At 54.7% G+C, this 14,192-nt stretch overlaps 2 protein-coding genes across 2 annotated transcripts; one reads left to right on the top strand and one right to left on the bottom strand.

The window, feature by feature from the left end:
* The first annotated feature begins 1,861 nt into the window (after positions 1 to 1,861).
* Positions 1,862 to 3,694, top strand: PNMA8B (PNMA family member 8B). The gene has a single exon (XM_003799537.1). It carries the CDS (start codon positions 1,862 to 1,864, stop codon positions 3,692 to 3,694), a length of 1,833 nt encoding a protein of 610 aa, XP_003799585.1.
* An 8,550-nt stretch (positions 3,695 to 12,244) lies between these two features.
* Positions 12,245 to 13,917, bottom strand: CCDC8 (coiled-coil domain containing 8). Its single transcript, XM_003799536.3, has one exon. It carries the CDS (start codon positions 13,671 to 13,673, stop codon positions 12,327 to 12,329), a length of 1,347 nt encoding a protein of 448 aa, XP_003799584.1. The 5' UTR covers positions 13,674 to 13,917; the 3' UTR covers positions 12,245 to 12,326.
* Between the last annotated feature and the right edge of the window lie 275 nt (positions 13,918 to 14,192).

The raw sequence follows: 14,192 nt of genomic DNA, 5'->3' as shown, positions 1-14,192 counted from the left end.
TTAGCCACTTGAGCCACAGGTGCTGAGCCAGTTTTTCTATTTTTAATAGAGAGGGGGTCTTGTTCTTGGTCAAGCTGGTCTGGAACTCCTGAGCTTAAGCCTGCCTCAGCCTTCCAGAGTGCTAGGATTACAGGCTTGAGCCACCAAGCCTCACCTGTTTCTTTTTAGTTATTGAAAGTGGCCACTAGACAATTAAACATTATGCATGGGGTTCACATTTGGACTGGCATTGGGTTCCTGTTGGACAACTCTGCATCAGAGAGGAGAGTTACATCCATCTGGGGAAGGGGAAGGTAAAAGGAGAACAAAGCATAGGAATTAAAAAAAAGTGAGTAAGTATTTGCCCATGGCCCAGTTGCCATGGTAACCTTTCCATTACTCTTCAAATGTAAAAAAAAAATCAAATGAACTCAAGATAATAAATATCTATTATTTAACAAATGTTCTTACAATAGTAAGTTCTTAATAAATACTTCTGGAGGTTGCCTTTTATGGAGTGTCAATATGGGTCAGCCTCTCTTCAAAGTGCTTTCCAGGGTCATTCCCTTTAATCCTGGTGAGAACCCTTTCAGGCAGGAATGTGCTGTTCTGATTTCACAGAGGAGCAAATTGAGGCCTAGAGATGTTGCTTCAGAACATTCCAGAGAGTTATTCTTGGGGGAAGAGGGGGAGCTGTAGGAAGTGGGACATAAACCTAAGGGCTGAAGGCTACAAGGCCTGATTAACCCAGGGTTGGGTTGAGGGCAGCCTAATGGGCACACAAGCAGGGGATAAGCGTCCCCTTATCAAGAGATAAGCTTCTTGCAGAATTTATGTCTGATCTCATGATCATACACATCTTCGAAACTATGTACAAAAATACAGGTTTAATTGTACAGGCATAGCTAAGAATAGAGGAACATACATGGAAGCAAGGTCTGGTCCCATTGGATGAGGTTTGTACCCCATAAGTAAGTTCAATATTCCCAGAATCATGCCCATGAGGCCCAGGTACCCTCCTGTGATACTACTAAGACCCATAGATTATGAATGAGGTTAGTATCTACATAGAGTCCTGGTTTCACCAGTGCCCATTGAGTTAGATCTGTCGACTCCCGAATTCCACTTGGCCACTGGGAAGGGGAGAACCCTGACTCAAGCCTGTACCCTCTGGAAGGATGCCTCTATTCTCAGAATGAGGTCGGGTTTCCTTGAGTGATGTTTGGCTGCGTGTCAATTTGATCCTGTTTTTTACGGACCAAGGAAGATGACGCTTCCTCCCTATAGGACCCTTTAAGAAGGGGTCCTCAGACCACTGTGACGCTACCCAGCCTGCAGTGTTGCTATGGAGACAGGGTCCAGCGTGGGGGGCGGAGGAGAAGGGGGTGCGAAGGGAGGATCACGGAGACGCGATTGCGCAGGCGCAGGCCCGAGAAGCCTTGTCGCAGCGGAACTGCTGAGATACTAGCCTGGAGCACAGAGCAAGAGGCAGCTACCCCAACCCTCAAGCCCCTCCAGGTGCTCTTGCTCAGCCCCGCCCCCTTGCACCTGCCCGGGATGCCGCGTCACTCAGGCCTGCGTTAGGGACAAAGGGATGGAACTGCTGGGCCTGTCCTGGAGAACAGAAACGTAAGCCCCCCACACCCCCCGCTGGTCCTCTGACAGTCCTGGGAAGGGGTCCTGGGGGAAGGCCACTATGCTCTGCTAAGCAGCAGGCAGCCAGCCCGAGCCCCTCCCCGCCTCCAGCCTTGCCAGATTCACCTGAACTTGAACTCTCAGACTTCCAGGGTGGCCTTCTAGGGTTATTGGCAAAGTACACCGCAGCCCACCCCTGCTTTGGGGTCCTTCCAGCCCAGAGATTAGCACAGAGGGGGGCTGCACCATGGCCTTGAGCCTTTTGCAAGACTGGAGCAGGGAGCTGAATGTGGACGTGCACAAAGCCCTACTGGTCACCGGCATCCCGGAGGGCCTAGAACAGGTGGATATTGAAGCAGTCCTGCAGCCAAACTTCTTGCCCCTGGGCACCTTCAAGCTGCGGAATGTGAGGGCCATGAGGACGGAGAAGGCCAAAGCCGCACTGGTGGAGTTTGTGGAAGACACTAATCATGCTACCATCCCCAGGGAGATCCGGGGAACCGACGGGGTCTGGAAGGTTCTGTGTATGGAGCGTGCGCAGGACGCAAGAGTCCTGAGGCAGATGGAACGTCTGTTGCTGGATGAAAGGGTCCCTGGGGAAATGCCTACTCCTGAGGCTTTGGAGACCCAGGCCCAGGGTTCGGGGCAGGCTGGGGGGCCTTCTGGGGCAGCCAGGAATGCTAGGAGGGGTCGTCGGGGTCGCAGAAACAGAGCCAGAGGCAACAGGTTGACCCAGAAGGGCACAAAGAGGGGTCGGGGAGGGCGTCCGTCCACTTCTGCAGGGAGCGAGTCAGAGGACTCTTCCGACGAGAGCCTGGGCATTGTGATTCGGGAGATCGAGGAGGGAGACTTGAGCGGAGACGAGGATCAGAGCGCACTGTATGCGACGCTCCAGGCTGCAGCCAAGGAGCTGGTTAAGAAGTGGGCCCTCCAGAGCACAGCGGATGAAGAAGATGGTCCTCGGGAGTTCCTGGCTCTGGTCACCGTGACTGACAAAGCCAAGAAGGAGGAGATAGAGAAAGAGACCCCTGAGGCTGAGTCTATCATCAAAGACAAGGCCGGTGTCCCCGACTTAGTGGCCCTACTGGCAGTGAGAGATACCTCCAACGAGGAGCTGCTGACAGATGGTGAGGCTTCAGAGAGTGACTCCCAGGACGATGAGGACCAAGAAAAAGAGGGGATGGACAATCCTGAGTTTGTGGCCATTGTGGCATATACAGACCCTTCAGACCCCTGGGCCCAGGAAGAGATGTTGAAAATCGCTTCTGTGATTGAGGCGCTGGGCTGGAGCGACGAGAAAGACAAAAAAGATGCTCTTCCGCAGGTCTTGTCTGTCATGTCCAAGGACACCTCCGGGACCCGCGTGAAGGTGGAGGCGGCAGGCCGCGAGGTGGACGCCATAGTTCTGAGGAAGGCCCAAGACGACAGGAACCTTCTGGAATGCATTTCTACCTTAGCGGAGCCAGAGATCTCCTCCAAAGGGAAGAAGGCTCCGCTAGGCCTCCTCGGGGGCTGGGGTGAGGACGGTGAGGACGAGGGGGGCCTCCTGGAGTTGGTGGCGCTCCTGGCCGCCCAGGACGTGGCTGAGGTGATGAAGGAGGAGAAACCAAACCCCTGGGAAGGCGAGAAGTACAAATATGCCAAAGGCAAACTGGGGGAGGTCTTGGCTCTCCTGGTCGCCCGCGAGAAGGAATTGGAGGAGGCTTCGGACGAAGCGTCTGAGGAGTCGGAGGAGGCAGAGAGCGAGGAGTCAGAGCCTGAGGACGCGGCGTCCAGGAAGCCCCAGACCAAGAGGGCGCGCACGGCCCCCCGGGGCCGGGCTCAGGCCGGCGCGGCCACGGTCGCCGCCCCGGTCCAGTCCCGAGCTCAAAAAACCCGCGGGGTTGGCCGCGGCCGCGGCGCCACTCCGGAGAAGAAGGCCAAGGAAGACGCGGCGGGAAGCAAAAAGAAGAAAGGGGGCGCGGCCGCCGGGGTCCGGGCCAAGGCCGGCGAGGCCCAGGGCCAGCCGCCCGCCAGCTCCAAGTCCGCGCGCGGTAGGAAGGCTCGTCGGGGTCAGAAGCTGCGCGCCAAATGCCGCTAAGTGGCTCCCAAAGAGGACATCCCGGCTGCGAGCGGCCAGGGTTGACTCCTCCCTACCCTCCCCCCCTCCTGCAGAGGCCATCTCCCCCTGAACACAGGTGCTGGGCTGGGCCTGGGCGTCCTCTGGGCTCAAGAGATCCTGATGGAAGAAGCCCCGCCGACGGGAGAAGGAAAAGAGAAACGCGCCAGAGGCAGCACCTGTGGGGCTGAGACGCTGGCTGAGTGCGCATGGCTTTGAGGGCTCCAGTCGCTTCCTGGTGAGTGTGTCGGTGACACCTGGCACCTGAGGAGGTGAGCAGGGCCAGTGAGCTCTTTATGGCTCTGTGGGGCCCCGATGGTTCTGGACACCTGCTGACCAGTGGGTGTTGGCCCCTACCCTGATCGATTTGGCCCAGAGTCTGTGTGGGGCAGGGGTGTCAGGGTGTAGCTGAGCCATGAAGGCAGAAGCTTCCTGCCACGGGGAGGAGATAATTCCAGGAAGGAAAGCAGGACAGGCTGAGGGTAGCTGGGAGAAGGAGAAGGAAGAGAGGCAGGAGACAGGAGGGGGAAGTCGTGCAATGGCAGACCAGGAATGGGGGTTGGGCAGAGGAGGAAGAGGAAAGGGAAGACACATGAGCCGTGCCCCTTGGGGGGCTCAGCTAGTATAAATGAACCAGCCCAAGGCCAGGCCTACCTGTCTATGTCCACACTCAGATGGCAGTATTTACCAAAATTTTTAATTATTTGCCTATGTGTTCAATTTGGAGTAATTGACATAAAAATCCAGATTTCTGCCCACAGAGTGGGAAGAGTGGACCGTGACCCCTTCCTATAGGCTATGGATAGGAAGGGGGATCCCTGGATCCCCACTTCTCATGGGTCTGGCCTTGCAGCCTCTGATTTAAGACAATGAGGGTCTTGGGTTCACACTCTGTGTGATTTAAAGGCCAGAGGGGACCCCTGACCTCTTCCCACATGTGAGGGGCAGAGGCTCTCAGGGCCAATGTACAACTGGTCAGTGGGAGGCAATATCCCCGTAAGCTGGGGGGCCTCAGCACCTGCTGTCCCATGTGCAGATACTTTAGGGGTTTTTTATGTGTGTGCGTGCGTGTGTGTATGTGTTCATATTCCTGCTGTGCCCCCATGCTTCAGTCCTCCCTGCTGAGCTTGATATTGTCCCTAAATAGTGATCTCCCCTGGACACCCCACTCACACCCTTGGGTCTCTGGGGTGATGTATATGTTTCCTTGTCCATCCCTAGAAGGTGAGCAACCCATTCATTGTGCTAGGAAGGTTCTGCCCTTCTTATTTCTTGGAAGGGCCAGGGACTCTGCATGAGTCCTTACAGCCCAGACTACACTGTCTGAGCCCCATGTTAGGAACACCTAGGTGCAGAAGCAGGCTGTGGATGCTTTTCCATGCTTGGAAGCCTCCCCCATCTTGGCAGCAGGGTCTTCCCTGGACAGTGAACCAGCCCATGGAGGAGAAGGAGGGTTATGCCTAGGGCTGGGGAAGAAACCCCTCCCCACTGGGGTTGTGGGATGGGGGCCTGGCCCTGGGTCCAGCAGCCTCTGGTGTTGCCTGTGGGTGGAGAGGGCATGAGTGTCACCTCTCCCCAGAGCAGTTGCAGGCTCCTCTCCTTGTGTACTGTGTCCCCTGCATCCTCCAATAAAGTTGAATTAAGATCTGTGGTCTGTTTTCTTTGGTTCTGGGCAGGGGTAGGGGCAGAGTTTGGGCATTAGACTCCTCATTGTCATGGCTGACATTTGCCCAGAACACCCCTTTGTTTCTGCAGTGCCTGGCCCCCTCCTCCCAGGCCTCAGCATCAGCTCCTCAGTCCTTACACACCTATGGAGCCCGTGAACCCTCCATGGTTCCCCTGTGGCCCTAACCCTGGCCAGGTCCTTCCATGGTGTCCATCCAGATATACTCTGGCAGGCCACAAACCCATCTGCCCTCTCCTTAACCTCCACTTCTAGCTTCCACCCTCTACCCCCAGCTCCCAGCCTCACTTGTCTCCTACTCTTCCCTCTCTGCAGTCATCCCTGCCCAGGCTTCAGCCTCACCCTAACTTTGACTTTGACCTTTCTCAGTCTCACACTCTGTACACTGCCCCATTCCCCAGTCCCTTCTCCTCCTCCCACCCAACTACTCCTCAACCCTCTCTAGCCCCTGCCTGTGCCCCCTGTCCTGCTCTAAGACTCAGCTCCCTCCACCTCAAGTTATTCTCACCTTGGCCCGCCCTACTTCCTACTGCCCCTTCATCCTGTACTGTGCCCTGAAACCCAAAATGCCATCCTTCAGCTTCTGTACTTTTCCCCAGAAACCCCTCCCCCAGCTCTTGTCCCAGGCTTCTGCTCTGGACTTCAGACTGAGTCCTCTACTCCTGATTGAATTTTTGTGTCTTCCTCCATGTCCTACAGCCTCATATGGCTGCGTGAGGGGTCCTCTTAGAAGCCACACCTAATGTCTGATAGAGCTTCTTCCTAAGTCACCACAGCTCAAAATAGTAATTCTTTTAATGGTCTAGGCCAGTTCTCTCCAACAGAGGCAATTGCTCACATGAGGCACTTTAAAAGTAAGTGTAATTGGGCAGCGCCTATGGCTCAGTGGGTGGGGCACCTTCCCCATATACAGAGGGTGGTGGGTTCAAACCCAGCCTGGACAAACTGCAACAAAAAAATAGCCAGGCGTTCTGGCGGGTGCCTGTAGTCCCAGCTACTCGGGAGGCTGAGGCAAGAGAATCACCTAAGGTTGCTGTGAGCTGTGTGATGCCATGGCCCTCTACCAAGGGCAATAAAGTGAGACTCTGTCTCTACAAAAAAAAAAAAAGTAAGTGTAATTGAGAGAAATTAAATCAAACACCCATTTCCTCAGTCTTCCCAGCTATAAGGGCTCAAGAGCCACAGGTGACCACAGTGGACTGGGTAGGTATGTGACATTTCCTCTGCCACAGAATGTTCTCTTGGGCAGCTCCAGTCTCTGCAGTCTTGTCCCCATTTTACCTATCTTTTTTTCCGCCAGCCTGTGAGTGTCTGAGTGGGCCTCAACCGTCCAGATCTCAGCAAACACACTGGGCATTTTTCTGCCTCAGGGCCTTTGTACTTGCTGTCCCTGCAGCCTGGAGGGCCTTTCTCCAGGATATTTGCACAGCTCCATCCTTCACTTCAGGTGTGTCTTTCTTCCAGTGTCACATGGGGGGGGGTTCCCTGATCACTTACCAAAGACCATCTTACCAAAGATATAGCACCCACACCCTCACTTTATTTTTCAGAAGTCTGATTGCCCCCAACACATTCATTTGTTCCTCACATCTACAGTACTTGTCAGGGAGATTAACAGAGGAAATTGGTGACAATCCGGAAGTGCAAAAAGAAGGAAGTCAGGTTACCCGGAGATTACTAATGCAGCAAGTTGTTGGGATCCCCAGGGCTGGAGGAGCCACGTGGAAATGGCCCTTCTCAGAGCCCAGGTCGCTGAGCTGATGCTGCTGGTCCGGAAAGTTCCACATGTGGAACCAATTTGCTTGAGCGACCCAGGAGCCCTTGGTTCACCAAGGTGGCTGTCTCCGCTGCTGCTTCCCGTTGTGTCCCTTTCCTGACGCTTTCCACCTCCCATTAGTGCCTCATCGCCCCCAGCAGACCCTGACGGGACTCTGCGGCGCGGCAGGTCCTACCCAGTAGGGGGCAGGTGGGCGTGGAGGGGACGGTCAGCAGAGCCGCTCAGGTGTAGCTCCCGAGGACTGACTGTGACCTGACCTGTCTCCCCCGGGTCCCCAGACCCAGCACGATGTCCGGCATACGGTAGCTGTTCAGTTGACACCTGTTGAATGACTGAAGGATAGAAGGAAGGCTGTTGACTGGGCGAGCCAGACTGCAGATGCGGCTGGTGGAGAGTGTGCTGGAAAGATAAGTTCCCCGGAGGGAATGCATCTGGGGGTGTGGGGAGGAGCGTTTGGGATACAAGGGGCAGCCGTCTAAGGACTCCGAGGTCCCACAGGGAAGGGCCCGGAGCAGCTCCAGGCGCGCAGAGACCAGCACCGCCACCGGCGGCAGCTTCATCCCTTCGCGGAGCCTGGAGCGGCCGGGGGCGCCGGGGACAGAGGAGGGAGCGCAGGCAGGGGACAAATTTCCTAGATGAAGACACGATCAACGGGTTAGGCAGAGAGGACAGTCCGGCAGGGCAGGATCCGAGGGGCGCCAGGGCGGGAAAGAATTTGCAGTGGTCGTCAGCAGGGTGGTCTGGGAAGCCTTCACTGAGGCAGGGACACGAAAGCAACACTCGAAAGAGGTGGGGGTGGGGGTGGTGCAGCAGATGGAGGCCTGAGGGAAGCGCCAGGCAGGAGTAAGGAAGAGCCACCACACCCTAGGGCTGGGATAATAGGGGCTTATTAACGTTTGGTTGCTGGCCCCTCCCATGCCAGGCTTATGTTGGGAGTGGGGGAGACAGTGTCATCAAATAGGCCACCTGTCCCCACGTGGTAGCTGTCTAGTTGGAGTTCAACGTGACTGGAGTTTAAAAGTTACGTAGCCTTGCAATCGGTGCTCACGAGGTCGCAGGGGACTGAACGGCGCATGTGCACTTTCTTAGAGAGTGTCTGGGACCTCAATCCTGAATTCGTCCTGGCCCTGCGGCTGGCTCAGGCGGAGACAAAGGGATTCCCAGGGATGTGACTAGGTGCTGGAGCGGAGGGAGATGTCAGGACTTCAGAGCCAGAAAACGACATATCCCTCCGATATCGGGTTTGCAGGCCCTCAATGCAGGCTACTCCCCTCGAATAGGGTGCCGCGTACCCCCAATCCAGGCTTGCCCAGTGGTGTCAACTCACAAGAGCTGCAGGGTCCCAAACCACTAGGAGGCGCCCTAGGACCAAGGACTGCGGGTTAAAATCTTGCGGGCAAGGGCCACTCTGGACACCGGTCCCGCGCCTGAAAAGCGCCAAAGCTCCACCCGGTTTTGGAGTGCCTGGCTGCGGAAAACTGACTTTATTACCGGGTAGCGGTTCTCACAGTGAGATCCTGAGACCGGTGGCACCAACGTCTCCTGAAAACTAGATATATATTCCTTCCCCGCACCCGGCCCAGACCTACATAGCCACGTTGGGGTGAGACCCAGCCAGCTGTGTTTTCCAAGGCCCCACAGGTAGTTGTGATGCAGGACCCAAGAGCTACTGCCCTAGGGGTGGGGTCTATCGCTAGTTCAGCCCCGGCTGCACATTGGGAATTACCCCGAAGCTTTAGGAACTTTTATTTTATTTTTTATTTTTATTTTTAGTGTTTTTAAAGAGTCTCACTTTGTCACCACAGGCTAGTGTGGCATGGCGTTAGCCTAGCTCACAGCAACCTCAAACTCCTGGGTTCTAGCGATCCTCCTGCTCTGTCTCCCGAGTAGCTGGGACCACAGGTGCCTGCCACTCCTGGCTAATTTACCTTTTTTTAGTAGAGAGTGGAGTCTCACTGTTGTTCAGGCCGGTCTGGAACTCCTGAACTCCAGAGATTTTCCTGCCTCTGCATCCCAGAGTGCTAGGATTACAGGCATGAGCCACCAGGCCTGGCCTTGAGGAACTATTGATGTGCCAGCCATGCCCTCCACCATTGTAGAAGAGCTCCTTGTATGGGCTGGGCACAGGCTCCAGCTGATTCTGGGGTGGCCAGGGCTGGGGACCACTGTCAGGGTGCCCTCAGAACTGACATGTTTTGTGAAGAACTGGCCACCACTGACATATGAAAGAAATAAGACCAGGTGATTCTGTTGGGGCTGGTTTGAGCTTGAGCACATCACACCTTCAGTCCCCTGAGCAATGCTGGGAAGGAAGCTCTGCTATGATCCTCCTCCAGATGAGTAAGTGGAGGCACAGAGAGGGTAAGTAACCAGCTCAAGGTCACACAGCTTGCAAGGGGCCGTGCTGGGGGAAACCAGGCAGCTGGACTCCAAGTGTTTCCTTACCCTGTCCCCAACTGTTTCCTCTGCTGTCACATACTGTGGGCCTGGGAGGGAATGCAGAAAATCCCCATGTTTTGGGGTGGCATCTCTCTTCTCTGGGTCTGTGTTACGTCATTTTCTCTTTGGCGACAATGATGGCTATCTGGTCCAGATAGGGCTGATTTGGAGTCAAATCTATAGTTTTCTGGTCTTCCTCCAAGGAAAACTTGATTCATTTGTAAGAAACCACAGCCCCAGAGGTGTGAGCCAGATGCCTTTGAGAACAGGCCCTATAGGCACCATTTGAAACCTCCTTGGATTAAGAATCTCAAAGGCCCTGCTACCATCTCCTCTCCGGTTACCCATGGGTTCCTCCCTGTGTGGGACCTCTCTTCATACTCATGCTGGAGATGCTGAGGACAGGAGTGTGGGGAAGGTTGTGCCCACTTCAGCGATAGGCAGACTGAGACTCAGTGAAGGGCACATGTGCCCAAAGCCTCAGAGGGGCTCAGAGGGGCTATAGAGATAAAACCCAAGGAGAGGTGTGAAATGTGCATTTCTCCAAGTATTTGTGCATCTGTGCCTCATTCTTGAGTTTCTGTGTGGTCACATGTGAGTGTACACATGTGGCTGTGTGTATGGAAGTATGTGAGAGTGTCTAGCAGTGTGTCCATGGGTCCCATGAGTAGGTATAAATATTGAAATTTATAAATTCAATAAATTTATAAATGGTGGTGGTGTGAGTCTGAGAGTGTGTGGGGGGCTTTCAGTGTGTATAAAGCACAGGGGGTCTATGTGCCTCTGTGAGTGCACGTGTGGGCACTACATATGTATCCGTGTATCTGTGTGTGGGGGGGATTAATCTGAATATGTCTGTGAGTGGGTCTGCCAATGGTGTCTGTGTGTGTGTTTGTGGTGTATGCTGTGCCTGCATGTCTGGGTCTCTATTTGTGTGTGCATACATGTGTGTGGCAGTGAGGGGTATGACACAGTGTTGCCAAGGGTGGCTGATGTCTGAAATGCACACAGCTTCCTGTTATACCCATCTTGCCTCTTGCTCAGGATCCATACTCCTTTTTTCCCACAGACCCCGGTGTTCCCCCAAGACCCTCTGAATTTTCCCCTTCTGAATTTTCCCCTTCCTACAGAGCTCTGGGCCCTGTAGGAAGGAAAGGCAGAGAGGGACACATTCTTGGGTGAGTAGAGTTTATTACATATGTGCCATGTGCTCCACCCACCTGCCATTTTCTCCCCATCTGAGTTTCTCCAGGAGTTTTGTCTTTGCTGTTCCCTTTCCCCTTCCAGCAATCCAGGCAGGCCAGGTTGAGACCTCTTTTGTCCAAAGAAGACAGCAGTGAAGGAGCCCCAACCCCCACCACCAGCCTGATATAGAAAGCATGCCTCAGTTACTCCAATAATTTCCCTGGTCATTCAGCTTCTTCCTCCTCACACTTGCAAAGGAAGTCCCCAGGTGGACTACACATTGTCTTTTCTCCAAATTCCCCAGGGGCCTCTTTCTTGCCAGGCTGTGAGCCATGAACTAAACAGCTGGGTGTCAGCCACCAAGAGGAAAAGGGCTCTAGCAAGGCCACAGGGTACACCATACAGCAAGCGGCAGGATAGGAAACCACTCCATTCAGAAAACAGCAAGGAAGGGGAAAAAGAAAGAGGTGTGGAATGATAGAATTCTTTAGTTCCAAGGGAAAAAATTAAGAAACTCAGACCAGGCCTGCAGCCAGATAGGAAAACAGAACTTGGCTTTGGACCACTTCCCTCCATGAATTCCCATTTCTCCTGCCCTCAGCGAGGCTGGGGTGTGCTCCTTTGCTGTTTTTCACTGCTGAGGGTTGAGAGGGGCACAAAGCAATACAGAAAGACCTCCCCCCCAACTTCCTCCTAGACTCCACAGGGCTTTGGCAGCCCCATTTCTCTCCAAGAACAAGACAGCACAACTCCCTTTGGGGCCAGCTCCTGTCAAAATGATTTTTCAATGTGTCCAGTGGCCAAGCTGCCTATGTTTGTGGGGCTTGATCCAGATTCCAGGGCCCTACACACAGCTCTAGAAAATCCACGTCTCTGGTGCCAAGGGCCTCAGAATCTTCATCTGAATATGTTTCCCAGATGTTTTTCCTATACTTCATAACCACAATCAGGGTGAAGGGTGCAAACCCTGGGCCCATTCATTCCAAACCAGCAGGACCTAGGACATGGGGATGGCAAGCAAAGTGACAACATAAACACAGGGGTCCCCATCAGGGAAGTAAGGAGTAGAATAACAGCAAGGACCAAGTTACCCTGGAGCATTTGTCAGTTGCCAAGTTCAAAGCCAAGAAATCAGTTTGTAAACATTTTATTTGCTTATTGGCTTGTGCCCTCCTTAAGTTCAAGGAGGCAGTCCTCATTAAGTGTGTAGGCATAAGAGAGACAGAGAAGGAAGGAATTTCTCCCCTCCCCTCCCCTGCATCTCTCCCTTTTTCAAGCTGAGCACCTAGAGTTGCATTTGAAGAAGTTAAAATCATAAGTGATGCAACCCCACTGTATCAGTTTCTTTATTTACATTCTTTGGGTCACTACAAGGAGTCAGTATTTAAAAAAAAATCAATGCATGAGATATAAAAATTTAACAAGAAAAGAGTTATTAGGTGGCAATGTGGCAGGCACTCTCTGCCCCTTTCTCCACCTCCATTTTCAAGCAGGAGGGCAGGGGGTGCTCTAAGACCCAGGCCCTCACCTCACAGCTGGTCTTCTAGCTCTCCCTGCTCTGCTTCTGCTCTGGCCTCAGCCCTCAGCACCCTGAGGCTCCTGGCCTCACCTGCCCTGGGGACTCTCTTGGGCAGGGTTGGCAACCGGGGAGTGTGCCAGAAGGCTCTTCGGCGCTTTCGAAACCATGAAAAGCGTCCAGGGGTCTGGAACCTCACTGTCTTGACCTGTTTCCGGGCCCTAGCTCCTGTGGGCCCCTGAGCAGCTGAAGCTTCAGCTTCCTGGGTACCCAGGGACCCTGCCCTCTGATTATGCGCAGACTCTGCCCTTTGATCAACCAGGGCCTCTGCTCCTTGGTCAGCTACAGCCCCTTCCCCCTGGTCAGCTGCAGCCTCTTCCTCCTGGTCAGGGGCAGCCTCTTCTCCCTGGACAGCTGGGGCCCCTTCCCTCTGGTCATCTATATCCTCAGCCCTCTGATTATCTGCAGCCTCTGCCCCCTGGTCAGCCTGCACTTCTGCCCCTTGCTGCATGGATGCTGCCTTCTCCTTCCTGCGGAGCCTGAAAGAGGCCCAGTTGACCTTGGGCCTCCATCGTCTGGGGGAGGTCTCAGGCATGCGACCATCTGCAGCATTTCCCACATTATCCCCGCGGCTGGTGCTGCTGGGCAATGATGCCCCATTTCTCTCCACTGGGGTTGGGGCCGGTGGGGCCTCGCCCATCCCGGGGCCGGACCTTGGAGCCCAACCCTTCACCCTGCGCTTCAACTTCCCCCAGGACACCTGGCTGACATACTCTCGCCACCTGTCAGCCTTGGACATCTGGGGCCCCAGGTTGTCCTCAAACATCGGCACTGGCAGTTTGAGGCGGGGGCGTGCAGGAGGTGCGCTGGGCTTTTTCTCCCCTCTCCGGAGGAAGGCCTCGACCAGTTCCTCATCATCCTCGCTCTCCAGGTCGCTTCCAAGGAATTTGCTGCCCAAGTAACTGACAGGCATTTTGCGCACCTTTTTGGTCTGCCTCGAGCTTTTGTTGCCCTTGTCTCTGGAGGTCTCAAAGTCACTGAACTCACTATCGCTAGCATTGCTGCTGTCATACGTGCCCACGACCAGGCGCGGCGGAGGAGTTACCATTTGCTGGACTCTCCTTCTCACTTGGGGCTCCTTGGGCTTTTTGGGGGGCTGGGGCGGGTGCGGAGTGCTCTTCTCGATGATGCGGGCCACGTCCTCGAGAGTTCGGCCCTCTTCTTCTAGAAACTGGATCAGCCGCTCCCGAAATTCTGCTTCTTTGGTGGCAGGCTTGGAGATGACCCTCCAGACTCCACCGGCCAGCCTGACCTCGCGGGGGATGAGCAAATAATCCACATCGTCCCCGATCTGCAGCATCCCCACCGTGGAGTCTTCCTCCTTCCGGAACACCTTGCCAATCTTCTTAAAGGTCCCCACGGGCTTTAAGGCTTCCACAAGGACGTCCAGATCCACATCTTTGCAGACATCGGGAACGCTCCAAAGGATAAGGCAGTCGGGGGACGGGAGGAAGCCCCAAGGGAACCAGCCCCCCACATGGCTTTTCTCGAGAGTCTTTAAGATCTCCAGGGTGGTATCTGGGTTGAGGGGCAATGAGCCCAAACAAACTACTTGTAAGCCCTAGTCTTGCGAAGTAGAGAGGGTATATCCCAGCACCGCTGACCGGAGAGTCTCGTCTCTCCAGCCAGGTAAGAGCCAGCTCCACCCAAATTCTCCGCCTGCTACAAATCCGATCTCAGCCAAGTTCGGCTCCCTCAAGGACTCGTGGGGCTTACTTCCCAGGATGCTTACGTGGGCCGTGAGCCGCGAGTCGCTGTGAGGTCAGTCTTGAGGCTCAAAGCCCTTTCCAAGCTGGTAACGTGGTGTCCCAGCTCCAAG

This window comes from Otolemur garnettii, unplaced genomic scaffold, assembly GCF_000181295.1.
Source record: "Otolemur garnettii isolate 467f Iridium unplaced genomic scaffold, OtoGar3 scaffold00152, whole genome shotgun sequence".
Taxonomy (NCBI): Eukaryota; Metazoa; Chordata; class Mammalia; order Primates; family Galagidae; genus Otolemur; species Otolemur garnettii.
This window is presented reverse-complemented; position numbering and strand designations above follow the sequence as displayed.